The 14,883-nt window shown below is 37.8% G+C and overlaps 1 protein-coding gene across 1 annotated transcript in view; it reads left to right on the top strand.

Annotated features, from left to right (window-relative positions):
- Window positions 1–13,869, top strand: part of MCM9 (minichromosome maintenance 9 homologous recombination repair factor) — a gene marked incomplete at both ends in the record, with an annotated part of 45,695 nt that extends 31,826 nt beyond the window's left edge. The window contains 6 exon segments of the mRNA XM_080342078.1: window positions 554–728; window positions 2,738–2,940; window positions 3,673–3,876; window positions 5,357–5,439; window positions 10,000–10,145; window positions 12,303–13,869. Of these exon segments, the coding sequence (XP_080198204.1) occupies window positions 554–728; window positions 2,738–2,940; window positions 3,673–3,876; window positions 5,357–5,439; window positions 10,000–10,145; window positions 12,303–13,869 (2,378 nt within the window).
- Between the last annotated feature and the right edge of the window lie 1,014 nt (window positions 13,870–14,883).

Below are 14,883 nucleotides of genomic sequence, written 5' to 3'. Positions count from 1 at the left end.
TCATTTTTGCTTATTGCTTAGAGGAACCCAAAATCTCATAAAGAAATGTAATTGCCTTAGTTTAAGGTGAGAATTTGTCCCCAATTCCTGGGGCCAGGAGTTAAAAGACACTTGAAATAATATTTTATTTCTAAGCTTTGTTTTGCAGCTGCAAAGTATTTGCCTGTTTTAGTAGCTGATGTGGAGGAGGAGCTGAATGCATCGATAATTTTGCCATCTTTGCATTTGTCCTAATTTTCAATTTGATCTGGCAGATTTAGTCTTCTTACTCCAATCTCTCTTGTTCAACTAACAAAGCCCTAAAACAAGTCACTGTAGAACATGAGGAGCTTAACAGCATCTGCTCTGCAGAGCCAGGCTAACCTGCCAAACGTCGATGGATTTTCTTACCAGTAGGTGTGAAGTGAGTTACATGGTAGAGGTATGTGGTGGATTTAACCTGCTGTTTTGCCTTCTGTCCGTGGCACAAGCCAGGGCACCGGGTCCCTTTCTTTCACTCAAGTGCACTCCTGAATTTTAAGGAAAAGACTGACTGAAGTAATTGATTCTTCAGGTTTGACAGTGACTGCTGTGAAGGACTTTGGGGAGTGGAACTTGGAAGCTGGAGCACTGGTGCTTGCAGATGGAGGCCTTTGTTGCATTGACGAGTTCAATAGTATCAAAGAACATGACAGAACAAGTATCCATGAAGCCATGGAGCAACAAACCATCAGTGTTGCAAAGGCAGGGTAAGTGGCATGTTAACGTATGTGATAAAACAACATAAGATGTTTCTCTTGTACTCACAAGTTGGAGGGAGGTTTGTCATGCTGGTTAAATATATGTTTGTTGTACTACATAGAACAACACTGCAGTGGTGTACTTAAACTAGGTGAGTCTGCATTTCAAAGGACAGTGCACTGGATCAGATGTTGGACGCGACCAGTATAAATACATACCCCCTTCACTGCTGGGTTTTCAATCTGCCACTGTAGGCAAGGGCACTTTCCTAAGAAGACTTGATGTTCTTGTCCTTTGGTGGGAATGGTCATAATAATCATAGGTAAAATGAGGGACTTTGTGAACTTTTTATTTGAACCCAGAAAGCAGGACTTCTTATCTCCCAAATCCAGCAATACTGCATGGTAATGAAAGAAGACCAAGATATTTCCAGGCTGCTGAATTTTATATGTTGTGCATGGCATACGTATTAACTCCTGCTTACCTTTAGTTCGTCGCTTTCTTTGTCCAGTCCCAAATAATTTTCTGGCTGGTATTGCTGAAATCTCTGCAACTCAAAAGGCACCACCCTTTCCACATTCCTCTTTGTCATCTTCTGTTCAGTTCTTGCTCCAGTCATACCTTCTTAGCCCCTCTAGCTCTTCATGTTCTTTCTTTATTCTGAGCATTCCACTGAAGCTCTCTTCAGCCTCCTCAGTTTTATGCCATTTTTTCCTCCTTTAGATGCTTCACAGCTCAGGTCATCTGTCTGTTTAATCTGCCTCTTTGGGATTTAGCTGAACCTTTTGCTGTTGCCTGTAAGACAGATCTAATGCGTCCTCTTTTTCCTATGTCATTTCAAAGATTTTAGCCATACTATGCTGTATGTTGAAAACAACCATGAATTTGCCTGAATTTACCCATTTGTCATAAAAATACCTTCCAAAGTCATACTTTTTCTCCCAACTTAATTCCGTTGCATCCCCTGTAAATATGTTCAGCAGACAGCAGACAAGTAACACCACTCTCACTTGGGAGATCACAAGCCTTTGCCAGTAATGCAGTTGGGGACAAATATTTGGAACTACTGTTGTCCTATCTACTTAGTAAGATAGTGCCGTATTTTCGCTGGGTTCCTTGTTGCAGTTGATTGGATTTTGTGGACCCCAAAACACAGTTTGCTAACTTGCACATCTAGCTTCAGTTGCACACTTTTAAGGACTACATCTAATGAAGATTTTTTGAGTAGTATGTTAACACAGGTGGGTTATGCACTTTGAGGTCTTATTTTGGTGCATGGGAGATAGGGTTCTTTTCCAATTGGGTGTAAGCTAATAGAAGATCTGTGGTACCTCCTCTCAGTTACAGAAGAATTTTGGACGTGAGGCAGTGGTTACTCAGGAGCTGACTAGAAATAGCTCAGTGACAAACCAAAGTTAGAATACTTCTACTGCTGCCTTAACTGAAAGGATTATGTTTGGACTACTGGGATAAAAATAATATCTCCTCACATCTAAAAACACATGCCAGGACAGCATGGTTAAGAGAGGAAAATGACTGTTTCCCTGGATAAGCAGTTGATATTAACATGCTTACATGTAGGAATAAAACATATGTTTTTATTACATTTTAATTTGCTTTCTTAATATGTGAATTCAGCTAAAATGCTACTTGCACATTAAAAAAGTGTTTCTATACTGTATAAATCAGCAAAGTAATATTTATTTCTGAGAAGTTACATTGGTTTTCACCATTACAGGACCTAGCTGTGTATAGAGATTATTCGTGGCAATATTTCTTAGTTACTTTTGGTATCCTGATCACTGTCTTTCTGTCTAGTTGCTATTCTCTGACTGCGAAATGTTATCTGTATAAGATATATTAATACAGTAATCGTGTATATTGTTTAGTTCTTTCAGTCTTTCAGGGTAAGATGTGCTCTTCATAACATAAAAATGTGATGGTTTTTTTAACATTTTGGAATAATTTCCCCTGCCCAATTTAATCCAACCATAATGTTCACTGTACTTTTCTCTAGCTTGGTGTGCAAGCTTAATACAAGGACAACTATTCTGGCAGCAACAAACCCAAAAGGCCATTATGACCCTAATGAGTCGATCTCTGTCAACATAGCTCTTGGCAGTCCCCTGTTGAGCAGATTTGACCTGGTCTTAGTATTGTTAGACACAAAAAATGAGGAATGGGACCGCATCATTTCATCCTTCATCTTGCAAAATAAAGGTAAGAGGAGTCTTTTTAAATTATAAGGTAGTAGTTGCATTATTTTTTTTTCTTTCCCCATCTTTCAGTTTAGTTTGTTATTCTTGAGTCTTTCATGTTAATCAACATTTGCATTTTCGCAATGCTAGTTTCCTGTAGTATGGTTGTTTTTCAAGTAGGAATAAGATAGAGATCACTAAGTAATTAGTAGGAGTGAGCTGAGAACATTATACTTCTACTCTACGATCATTTACAAGAGAGTTCCACCCAGACTGCTCAGTAAGTGGATAGTTTCCAACTTGTGCCTTTACCTTGCGTGATGCGCAGATCCTACACACCATGTAGGTGTTTCCCTGCAAACAATATTCAGAATACGGGAAGTAGCTTTTGGCTCCTGCAAAGCAGGTAAAAGAGCCAGAGGAGGTATGTGCATTCCTGTGGCATTTTACATTTTAAGGAATACTAGAGCACTTAGCACTGACTGTACCATCTGGTGGGCAGTGAGTCTGACAGCAGCTCTGTTGGAATTACTGGAGGCTTCACTGTGGGTTTTGTTAGGCGGAGATTGGATGGTGTGTAAGATTGCACACTGGAATTTGACCAAGTCCTTGAGGAGCTGTGTACAGACAACCCAGGATGCCTCAAAATACAGTGATGTGTCTTTTATATTCAGTTGCCTATTTAACGGGAATTCACAGCAGAAAGCTTGATGTCTGTTGTTATCAAATTACTGACTCAGCAGTTGTTACGCAGGTTTTCCAAGCAAATCAGAAAAGCTCTGGAGCATGGAAAAGATGAAAACCTACTTCTGCCTTATAAAAAGTATACAGCCAAAATTATCTGATGAGAGCAACCTGATCCTCGTGCGCTACTATCAAATGCAGCGTCAGAGTGACTGCAGAAATGCCGCCCGAACTACAATTCGCTTATTAGAGAGTTTGGTACGCCTTGCAGAAGGTAAGGCCATAGCAAGTTTGTTTCAAGGCTAACAATTAACCTTTATAACATAAGACATCGGGAATATAATTATAGCAAGTAAGCAGAGTAGCAGCTTTTCCATTGAGGTAGGGGTAGGGGATTCTTGTATTGTTTTATCTTTCAAATCTAAAGAAACTTGAGTTGGAGATTTCGAATGGGTGTTACAATTAGATTATCACAATCAGTTTTGATTTTGTCATTCTCACAACCATAATAGAAACAAAAACCACTGGAAGAAATCACATTAGAGAGAAAACTCAGAAGTTATGTGTCTTTATGAAAAGCAATTTCGGGATTTATTTTATGTCATTTGGGTTGCCATCCTATTCAGCCTGAGCAAAGGTGTCAGGTATTTTCTTCTATTCTAAAATTAAAATAATATTGATAATAACACATTTTTGTTTCCTTAAATATCAGTAATCAAGTCTGTACTTTGCAACAGGACTTCAACATTTCCAACTCTTGAGTTCAAATAATATTTCATTTATAAGAACAGAAACAGAGGAAATCATAGGTCTCTGTCTTAACATGATTTTGTTTATAAAATGACAAATCAAATATTTTCAGGGTGAATTTAAAAGAATGTACTGTATTTTTGTGAAACAATCATAAATGGTCTTTGTGCTTTTATATGTCAGTTAGCAATGTAGTGCTTCCCGCACCAGATGTTTATATTTTGTTCTCCATTTTGGGGAAAAATTATCTAAATGAAAGACATGCCTAACTTTTAGGGATTCACATGTTATTTTCAGATTCAGTGATTCTTCCATTCTTATGCCTTCTCATGATTTGGCTTTTAGTAGCATTTTGTTCTTTCTAAGTGTTATATAGATGTTATTAATTAACTGCCTTTCTCTTGCTGAAAAAAAGGACTGTGTTTCCACAGCCCACTAGGAGGAGAGCTTCATATGGTAAATGATTTGCATTATATCCATTTACAAAAACCAGTTTTATTTTGCTGACTTAAGAAAACTAAGGAAGAAAAAAATAAAGCTATTATAGAGAAAAGCATTTAAAGTAACACTAAATTTGTGACACAAACCAGTTAGAGGAAATAAAATCTTTTCTGACCTGTGATGAAAATTAGACTTCTTTTTTTATTTTATGGTGATGACACATACCTATATAGATAGAGATGTTTCATACCACAGTCTTTGTTGTGATACCCAGCACTTTACACTTTTGACTTTAGCATTTTGAGTGTCTCTATTTGAACTGTCACTGTAACTGTAATCTGGAAGTCACATTACATACTTTACTAGTAAAACTAAGCTTTTCAATTCCTGTTGAAACTGACACTAAAATCGAAAGGATTATATTGATGTTTAAGTTATGTCCACGCACAAGTGACTGAAGAGCTGAAGAAATGTGAAGAAGTGTGCTGTGCCTTCTAGTACCAAAAAAAATTGCTTTTTCACTTTGGTAACGCTTGCTTTCAATGCCCATTTGTTTTTGATAGCTCATGCCCGGTTGATGTTTAGGGATACTGTGACCGTGGAAGATGCTGTAACTGTGGTATCGGTGATGGAATCTTCCATGCAGGTAAGGGTTCTTGCAGACGTTGCCATTGCTGCGGTACCACATTTAAGGGATTCAGTTTCTCGTGTAGACACATCAGCTCCCTTCGTCTCTTTGGAGAGGGTTTCATGGACTCAAGGAAAGTGCGTCATCAGAGACCTTGACAAATCACTTTTAGTCCATCTTGATCATTGAAATCCCTAAATGGAGATTATACTGAAAAATCTAGGTTGGTGGTAGAGGCCTGGTATCTTTTTTATAGACTACGGTCAAAGTGAAGTTTTGGCATACTATTGACTTCTGGTAATGTACATTTTAAAGACCTCTTGAGACAGAAATTGTGTCTATATCACTGTGTTTAGTAGCCTCTGATGGGTTTTTCTTCCATGATGGTATCCTGTCACTCATTAAGTAGGTACAACAGAACCAAATAATTTTTTTGGAGCAGGTTTTGAACAGTTGCTAAAACGTACACTTTATTTTGGTATTAGATCACTTTAAAATATGTTGATGGTGATACTAGAACTCAGAACTTTTAAAAGACTAATTTTACTCTACAGAACATGAAAAGTTCAAAACTTTAGTTGCTGTACACTGAAAACTGCATTCCAATTAATACATGGATTTGTGTAATGTTTCTATATAAAAAGGCATTGAAAGGATGTGGAAAGCTAGATTTTGGTTAACTATAACATTATTAAGTTGTTGAATGTAAAGAAATAGAATAAATAAAAGGAATGTGAATGTAGTAGAAGCTTTTTTAAAAATGGAAATATGGAAAATAATATAGATGCTATTGCCTCAAATAGACTGTTTTTAAGGGAAATAAATCTTCATGCTTTGGAGTAGACAAAAAATTACCATAAGCAGATTATCTGGAGTTTTATGCATGGAGGTTTTTAGCACATCTGAAATATTTGGATTTGTCTCTATCAGAGATGGTGCACTTCACTGCACAGATGACTGGTCTGACTCAAAATGGCATTTCCTATGTTTCTGTATAGGTTGATATGAATATATACAAATTTAAACAATTTTACATAGCGCCCATTAGCTCAATGGACCTTAGAGACCTTTGCAGGAGGAGATGTGCTCCTCTTGGAGAGAAAGCTCTTCAGGATAAATGCACAAAGTCACATATGGCAGGTAGGCACTTGTGATCTCCCTTGTTCTTCCAGAGAGGGTTGAGAGACTAATTGCAGTTTGTGCCATGGATAATCTACTGCACAGTGTTGCAAATGGAATTTGTCTCAAAAATACTACAGGGCCTGACCTTATTAAGTAGCAAAAGATTATTGCGCTGTCTGCGCCAACTCATCTTGCACTGTTTTGAAGAGCTCAGCTTTTCAATGACACCACTGCATCTAAGTTAAAATGAGAAGCTGGACTAATATATCCAGTTGAAACAGCAGAAGATGCCACAGAAGTATTCATTGAATGTAATTACACTTGTAATTAATTAGATAGGAATTTGATGGGACACTGTTTTCACAGTAATATGGTTTTGGATACAAAAACCTGGAATACTAAAATTTTTTTTTCATAACATCAAAAATGGAACGTATATATATAATAATAATAATGAAAGTGTATTGTCATCTGCATATCCTTCTGCCTCATCAGAATGAATAAATGTAACAGAATGGTTTTAACAGTGGGTCACTTTTTCATATTTATACAGTCCTGCCCTCAGGGGCTACAGTTTGCATAAACAAACATCTATCTAATAACACAGAGAAAAATTTGCCTGAAGTATGACTGGAGAAGACTACCTGGGAGTAGTTGATATACACATCATATTTGCTTCACTTCACTTTTTAGGAGCAAGTAGGCAAATGTTCTAATTTCTCTTAGGAATCTGCAAATTTGAGATCCACTATTTAAGACCAAATTTTACTTTCCTCCTGGAAAGTATAAATGAATCACTAAAACTGTTTCTGAGGGGTGAGATCTATTTGTTATATTGAAAAAAAACAAACAAACAAAAACCAGAAGTAACATGCAAAAGTTTTCTTCAGAAATTAGGTCCTTCTTTAGAAAAAAACCCAGACTTTATATATAGTTACATCCTGTGTTTCCTGCCTGATTGTCAGTCTATAGAATGAGGTTGTAAATGGGGAAGTGCTGGTGTCGTTCTTGAGGGACTGGCTGCCACCTTTTGGCTTAGCAAACTCTCTTCAACACCATCTTTGCAACTTCTACAGAAAGTCATATTCTTGCCAGTATAAAATCAAAGTTCACAGTTCTTGGATCTGCATTCAGATACATCTTGTGAGCCTTCTTGGGAAGGACGACTGTCAGATTATCATCACCACTCTAGTTCATTAGGGGTGTTTTTTTGTGTCATCCTAATTCACCGTTATTGTTCTCTTTCCTACTTCATCTTTGCGAGCATATTCTAACCCCCCTCACTTGATCTTTTCTCGGCCTCATTTCCTCTTTGTTAACATTGTCTCCCTCTTTCTCGTGTTTTCTTTGTTATTTTATTCCCATTTCAATCCCTCTCCTTTTACTCCCCTTTTACCTTTTTTCTTCCTTTCCTGAGGCACGTTTACACCCTTCCTTTCTGCTAACTTTCCCTGTAATACTTCTTTTTTCTCTCTCTGTTCTAGATCCTCTGCCCTCAGTACCACACTGTGTGGATTTGTCACATGGTCACCTTCCTCTCCTCAAAATAGTATTTCAGAGTCTCAGAGAGGCAGATATGTCAGAGACGTAAGCAGAGGAATGAAACTAACAGATGTCTGAAATTCCCACTTAAAATTTCAGACACACACACACAAAAGAACATTGAAAAGAAACTCCTTGTGATAGCCAAGTAAAGCACTGAAAAGTCAGTGAGGACAAGATATAATTGTGCCCCTTAGGGATGTATCTCAAGACGTAAAATCACGTATTCTTTTTCTTTTCATTGGATCTGTGGGTCACGGGTTGACAATACTCAAGCCGAAAGCAACTATCCTTTGTCGGTGTTTTGCTCAATGTTTTGCTTATTACCTGGTCCTTGTGAAGTGATGGGATGGTGCTACTCCTGTTCTGTGATCTGGAGCTGAATTGTGTACCACCCAGAAGAAATTGTCCATGGGAGCAAACGCCATGAGACATGGTCAGGACCCCAGTTTCCAAGCAGTAGCACTTTGCATGTCTGAACACACTTCCGTTGACTGCAGTTTCCTTCTGTGCACAAACTGTATCAGGCTCCCAGTTACAGATTTATTGCCTTTCAAAACCTTTACTTAACAGGGGGTTCTGAATGACAAAAACGGTAACTAAGTTCAGAGATAGAATCTAGTTCTCTTTGTTTGCTTTTAACTGTCCTAACTAAGAGACTGGACTTCCCTTTCTACAGTCCCTGCCTCACTATTGACCTTACAGTCCTTGAGACAAATACAGCAGAGGGGTTCTACAACAACGTTTTGCATGGCTACAGACTAATATTTCTATGTGGAACAGATCTATCATGTTCCTGAAGCAATCTGAAAAAAAAAAAACCAAAAAAAAACCAAATAAACCAAAACAACAAACAAACAACTGAGTGACAACTTTCATGGGATGCATTAATAGTTTCCTGGACAGTTTTAATTTTAGTACTGTGTAGTTTTACAGGGCTTTAATTAGCCACCAGAATAATGTTTTTTTCCAATGCAAATTATTTACTTTTAATACAAAATTTTAACATTTCAAAATGGAAGAACCAAAATTACCACAAATGGAAGTGTGTGGTCCGTGTGATGCCATATGTAGCAATTGCTGGTTCTAGAGACTGTTGACTTTTGCTATTGCTCTCATGGCACGCAATATGCACCTTTTCATTAGTGGTATTGAGCTTTATAGATTAGACAGGAATGGTAAATGCTAGCTGATCTGTGGCAGAGTAGGTGGTTTGTGGTGTGAGGGTGTTTTTCCCGAAGAACAATTAACTACAGAGCTATTCTAGGTTATCTGTTGTGGAACAAATCACTTTGTGCAGATGCTCTGTTCCAAAAAAAAACCTACTTCATTTCTCACAAGACACAGCAAAATTGTCCCAGATTCTAATCACTTGCTCTCTGGAATGATTCTGAAATAGTTATTTACTCTCAAAGAGTTATTCAGAAATATTTTTGCTGGTCAATTTACCCTACATTGACAAGCCTTAATACCCACGTCTTTCTATTTAAATAATTGGGCAAAGCTAATTAAAACTTTTAAGAGTCAGAACTTCTTCAGTTATAAAAGTGTCTCATAGGGGCAGAATTTTTACAAGGTATTTTGGAAAACTTCTTTAATCCTGCTCTCCATTTTTAGTCATGATATTCTTAAGCCTTAGGTGGACTTTCAATTTTTTGTATAAATAAAAATAAGGCAGTACGAGTAAACTGCAGACTTGATCATATGATTGCTTTATGTATATGGGCAACTTTGCCGGTGTGAGCAGACCTAATAGGATTATTTCTGTGAATGCAGTTACTTGATAAGTATTTGCTACCTTAAGCTTTAAAATATCTAAGGGAGAATTTTGTATAAAATGGTCTCTGCTGTTTAAATTTGGTGCTGAATAATAAAGATAGCTTCTATTTTTTTTTAATCTCTTTGGTGACATAGGGGGGTGCACTTCTCGGAGGCATCAATGCCTTGCACACCTCATTTCCAGAAGATCCAATGGCGCAGTACCGAACACAGTGTGAACTCATATTGGAGCAACTGGAGCTGCAAGATCTTCTGCACAAAGAACTACAAAGACTTGACAGGTTATAATACACAGAGAAACAAAATAATTCAATAGTGAAAAACAATTGTTTGACAATAATATCTAGAGAGGGTCTAAAAATAGAATCTGACATTGGGAAGGGACTTGTTCTTTAGAGGACATGGATAAGCAGGGAGATGGTTTTAAAGTAGCACTGTGAGATCATTACAAGATCATTTGTCTCTCTGGGTTATAGAATTTACAAAGAACTCAAGAACTTTTAAATCAGTTCCTAACTCATATATCAACTCTATGCTCATGTAGGTTTCAGCTGAGTTACTTAGGGTCAAAATGACAGATTCTGTAGCTGAGCAAATAATTTTATACAAGCTTTTGTTATTTGCTTGGTAAAATACAGCAGATCTGCTTAATATTTTTTAAGCTACTTTGTGCTGGGCCTGTCAGGATCCCTCCCCTTCTGTTAATGAAAAATAGAAGCCTGAATCGAAGTTCCATTCTTTTGGGTGATTTTTCTCTTTTACACGCTGGAATTTTCACTGTCTCATCTCTAGCTTTCAGCTCACTGCAATAATATTTGGAAACTTTATTCGCTGTTATTAATAGAAAACTTTTAATATACTGAAGCTTAGAGGAGAACACTAGGATTGGAAGGAAATAAAATAGAAAAAAAAATAGCATTTGTTTCCCAAAATGAGATTAGGCTCTAAAGAAACTTGTACTTTCTTATTGTTAAAGGAAGATAACAGATCAGTGTTATCAAAGCTAATGGAATAAGAACAGCTGGGAAAATACTCTTTTTCCTTTAAATATTTTTCAGACTTATAGTAAGGACATCTTAAGTAACCACAGAGGCAATAAAAGCAGGTGAAAGTGGGATATCATCTCCAACAGACAGACAAAGCTATTTTTAAAACAGAGGTATTCATAAGGGATCGTCAAAATGTAGGATAGGATGGGAGGTCAGATACAAAGACAGGATCAGGTCTGTGTTTGACCTTCCTGGCAGGGGCTTGTGTTATCTGCTCCAAAGGCCTCCTAATGAAGAGGCTTTTCCATTGCCATTGGGAAGTCTATTCCATTATTTCTAATGCTCATAAAGGTTTTCCCAATATCCCACTGAATCCCCTATGCTGCAACTTAAGCTCATTTCTTCTTCCCCATCTCTTAAGCAGCCTAGAGAATATTAAATGGATGTCCTCCTTAAAACAACCTATTCTGTATTAGAAGACTTGTCCCATGCATTTCCCCCAAGCTATATTTCAATGAAACAAGCAGGTATCTTTCAGCCTTTTTTGATAAGTTGGATCATTTCTGCAGCTTTCCATCAAAATCTTAAGAATATTAAGAAATCGTGATAATAATGATTCTAAAAGATACATGTCAATATAGTGTTTTCTCTCTTATATAGCAGAGAAACAATTTATAATGCATAGGAATCATTTTACCTACACTAATGCAGTCACTTTGGGGATAGAATGTGACTGCTCTTCACTCATGGTTAGAAACACTATTTAGCAAAAAAGTAGAATGCTGTCTCCCTTGGAAATTGTATGTTTAGATACAATAGACAGAATATCAGCTATACTGAGATTGGAGGGGACCCTTGCTCTAGCACTTCTGTTCGTTTTGAGTGCTCTGAGAGTATTAACAACCACAGACAGTGATAATTAACTTTTATAGATGATCTGAGATGCTTTTGCTCTATCATGTGGAGTTTTTGATACGTTGGATCCATAGCGATTGTGAGGGAAAACCACCAGATACCGCTAGATTTTCCATTCTGAAATCTCCTTTGAGGCTTTGCCTTGCTCAGGATAAAATCTAATGAGGTTCACGTTCTAGAAGATACACCTACAGAATATGTAATCCCTAAAGGACTCTAGCAATGGCCGTAAGTAGTGCTAAGCTGTTTGGTTGGTTGTTTTTTTGGTTGGTTTCCCGAGGTAATGAAGTTTAGGTCGTTGCTTTCTCTGTCCATCTGCCTGTCTTCTATAGGGGACACTAAACTCTGCCGCTTACTGAAAGATCAGAGAGTGCAACACCAGCTTTCAGAGCTATATGTGATACTTATACTGCATTTTTGTGACCTACGTTATTTGTAGCTTTTCACCATTCATACATATTAAGCATCACTAATTCAATAAAGAAAGAAAAAAATTTAAAATAAATTACTATTACTTTTTTTTTCATTCCATAGATTACAAAAGAAGAATTCACACCAGCTGCAGCCTGAAGAAACAAGTTTCAGTACTACTACAGAGTGCTTGAACAAGGATACATTTGGGCAGTCAGAGCAAATGTCTCAGCCAGAACCTTCAAACCAACAAGAGAGTAACACCATGCCACAGGTTTCTTTGCCTGAAGGCAGCTGTGAAGGGGATATACATCCAGAACCCTTATGCAACCCAGCACGTGGTAATAACAAAAATACAAAATGCTTGATTAAACATAGGAGAGGTGATGATGACAGCCTGGCATGGTTTGATAGCCTGGAAGAGAGCAACACTGATGCTGAAGAAGCTTTTCAGAAGAAGTCTCCAGTGCCCAAGATACCTTCGAATAACTTGACATCAAAAACCCTGTGTGAGACATCCTGTTCTGAAGAAACAAATGCTTCTGGACCAAGGAGGGGAAATGGAATGAGAGAGTCACTAGCAACTGTGAAGCTACATGCTCCTTTGGAACAAGACAAAGTTTCCAAGATAGGCGGGAAAAGGACTGAAGAACACACCTGTTTTTCTTCAGAAGCAAATATTCAAGACCCAGCATCACCAAGCAGTAGTGTGCAGGGTTCAGTTATTACACAACGTGTTTCTAAAAGCTGGCAGAGACTACACAGGGAAAAATCACGTGGATTCTTTACAAGTACACAAGACCCTGAAGCAAAGGCCCTTTCTTCGGTGTTACCTGTGTCTAGCCTGATGGATCTTTCAAGTGATACAGATTCTGTGCCAGGGGAGGAAAAGAACAACATATCTGTAGCAGCAAAAACTTCAACAACTTCCATGAGAAAACGAAGCAAAGGTCAAGTAGTGAAGGAAACAAAGGTAGTAAGTTCCCATGAGCCAGAAATCCCTGACAGTGAAAGTCCTCCAGCAGCTAAACTAGCTAAATTTTCTTTCAGACCAAGGACAAAACTTGATCATTCTTCAGAAAAGAAAAATGAGGAATTTTCTCTTTTGTCGAGTGAAACTATTTTTAAGCCTGGAGAGCAGCTCCAGGGAGAGCAGCTGCCAGAAGAATGCTGCCCCCCTGAGAAACGCAAGATGACATTGACTCGCTTAGGAAACAATAGTTTGGAAAAACAATCAATTGATAATAAAGGGAGAGAAGAGCAACAGAGTCAGGCCTTAGGGAAAGAGATCAGAGGAAGTGCAACAACACACTCTGATGTCAGTTTTGATGCCACGTCATCTCCACCCACACAAGAGAAAAGGGAGGGAGAGGAGAAGCCTGGTAGCCCAAGCAAAGGGAAGGTGCGCTCCAGCACGTTAGCCAAGCTGTCAACATTCGCATTTGCATCACGTCCTGAGTCAAAATCAGAAACCTCACCTGGCATTAAAATGGATACTAACAAGGAAAGCCGTGGCCCGTTGCTGAAGGTGCATGTGAGCAATCCTAGTGGAAGGAGGAGTTTTGCATTGGGAAATGCTGATAAAGCCACTGTGATCCCACAGAAATCTCTGTTCTCGATAGCAGAGCTAGATGATGCTACATTAGATTTTGACTGGGATGAAGAGTTTAGGAAAAATCCAACCACCTAGCATGTATATCTTCCAAATGACTTCACATACCATTCTGATTCTCCATCCTTCCATCAATTGTACCGTAGTTTACAAAGCATGTAAAAAATAATCACCCCGGACTTCTGTTGATACCAATGAACGTACTTTTGTTATGGGCCATACACTTTACATCAGCTAAGGACTGCATATACTGGCTTTTAGCGTTCTAAACTCTTCCCAAGACTGCTTATATTAGTTGACTGTTTTGATAGACGTGACATAACCTGAAGAGTTGTGTAGTTATGCTTATATATCCAGAGTACAGTGAATCTTGCAAAAGAGCATGTTTAATTGACCAATGTAATTTATTTTGTATAATGGTTAGAACTATATGTGATTCAGAGGGTCCTTCCAAATGCCTGTGTCACTTTAGAAAAATGATGATGCTAAAACTATGTCATTATATTTTGTTTATCTACATATGCTGTTTGTCTCAGTGTAGTTAGCAATATTGTGATTTATCATCATGCTGTGGTAAGTATTTCTGTATTATCACTATCATGACAATTTTGCTGCATCTCTGGTTACTGTGTTCCTTGTCACACTGCTGATGTTGAACACATAGATCAAGGCATTTTTCTTTCTGTTTTTGTTTTTGTTTGTTTGTTTGTTTTCAAATTTCATTTTTAAATACACTGGTGCAGGTATCTGTGTCTGTATTCTACGTCATTTTATCAAAACCCAACTCTGTAATAAACATACAGTTCTCCATTGCAGAGAAGACAAATTTCAGATGATTGAATGGTAGTCCTAAGTAACCAGGGTAGCTCTAATGCAGGCGTTAAGCCCTGGCATATAAGCTACTATTGTGGGGTGGGGGAGAGAATCGGAAAAAAGGTGAACCTCTTGGGTTAAGATAAAGACAGTTTAATAGGACAGAAAGGGAACATAATAACAACAATAAGAAATGAAAATAATAACAATAATAAAATAATATATAAAACAAGTGATGCACAGTGCAATTGCTCACCACCCATCAGCAAATACCCATCC

The sequence above is a fragment of the Nesoenas mayeri genome, assembly GCF_963082525.1.
Source record: "Nesoenas mayeri genome assembly, chromosome: 3".
Taxonomy (NCBI): Eukaryota; Metazoa; Chordata; class Aves; order Columbiformes; family Columbidae; genus Nesoenas; species Nesoenas mayeri.
This window is presented reverse-complemented; position numbering and strand designations above follow the sequence as displayed.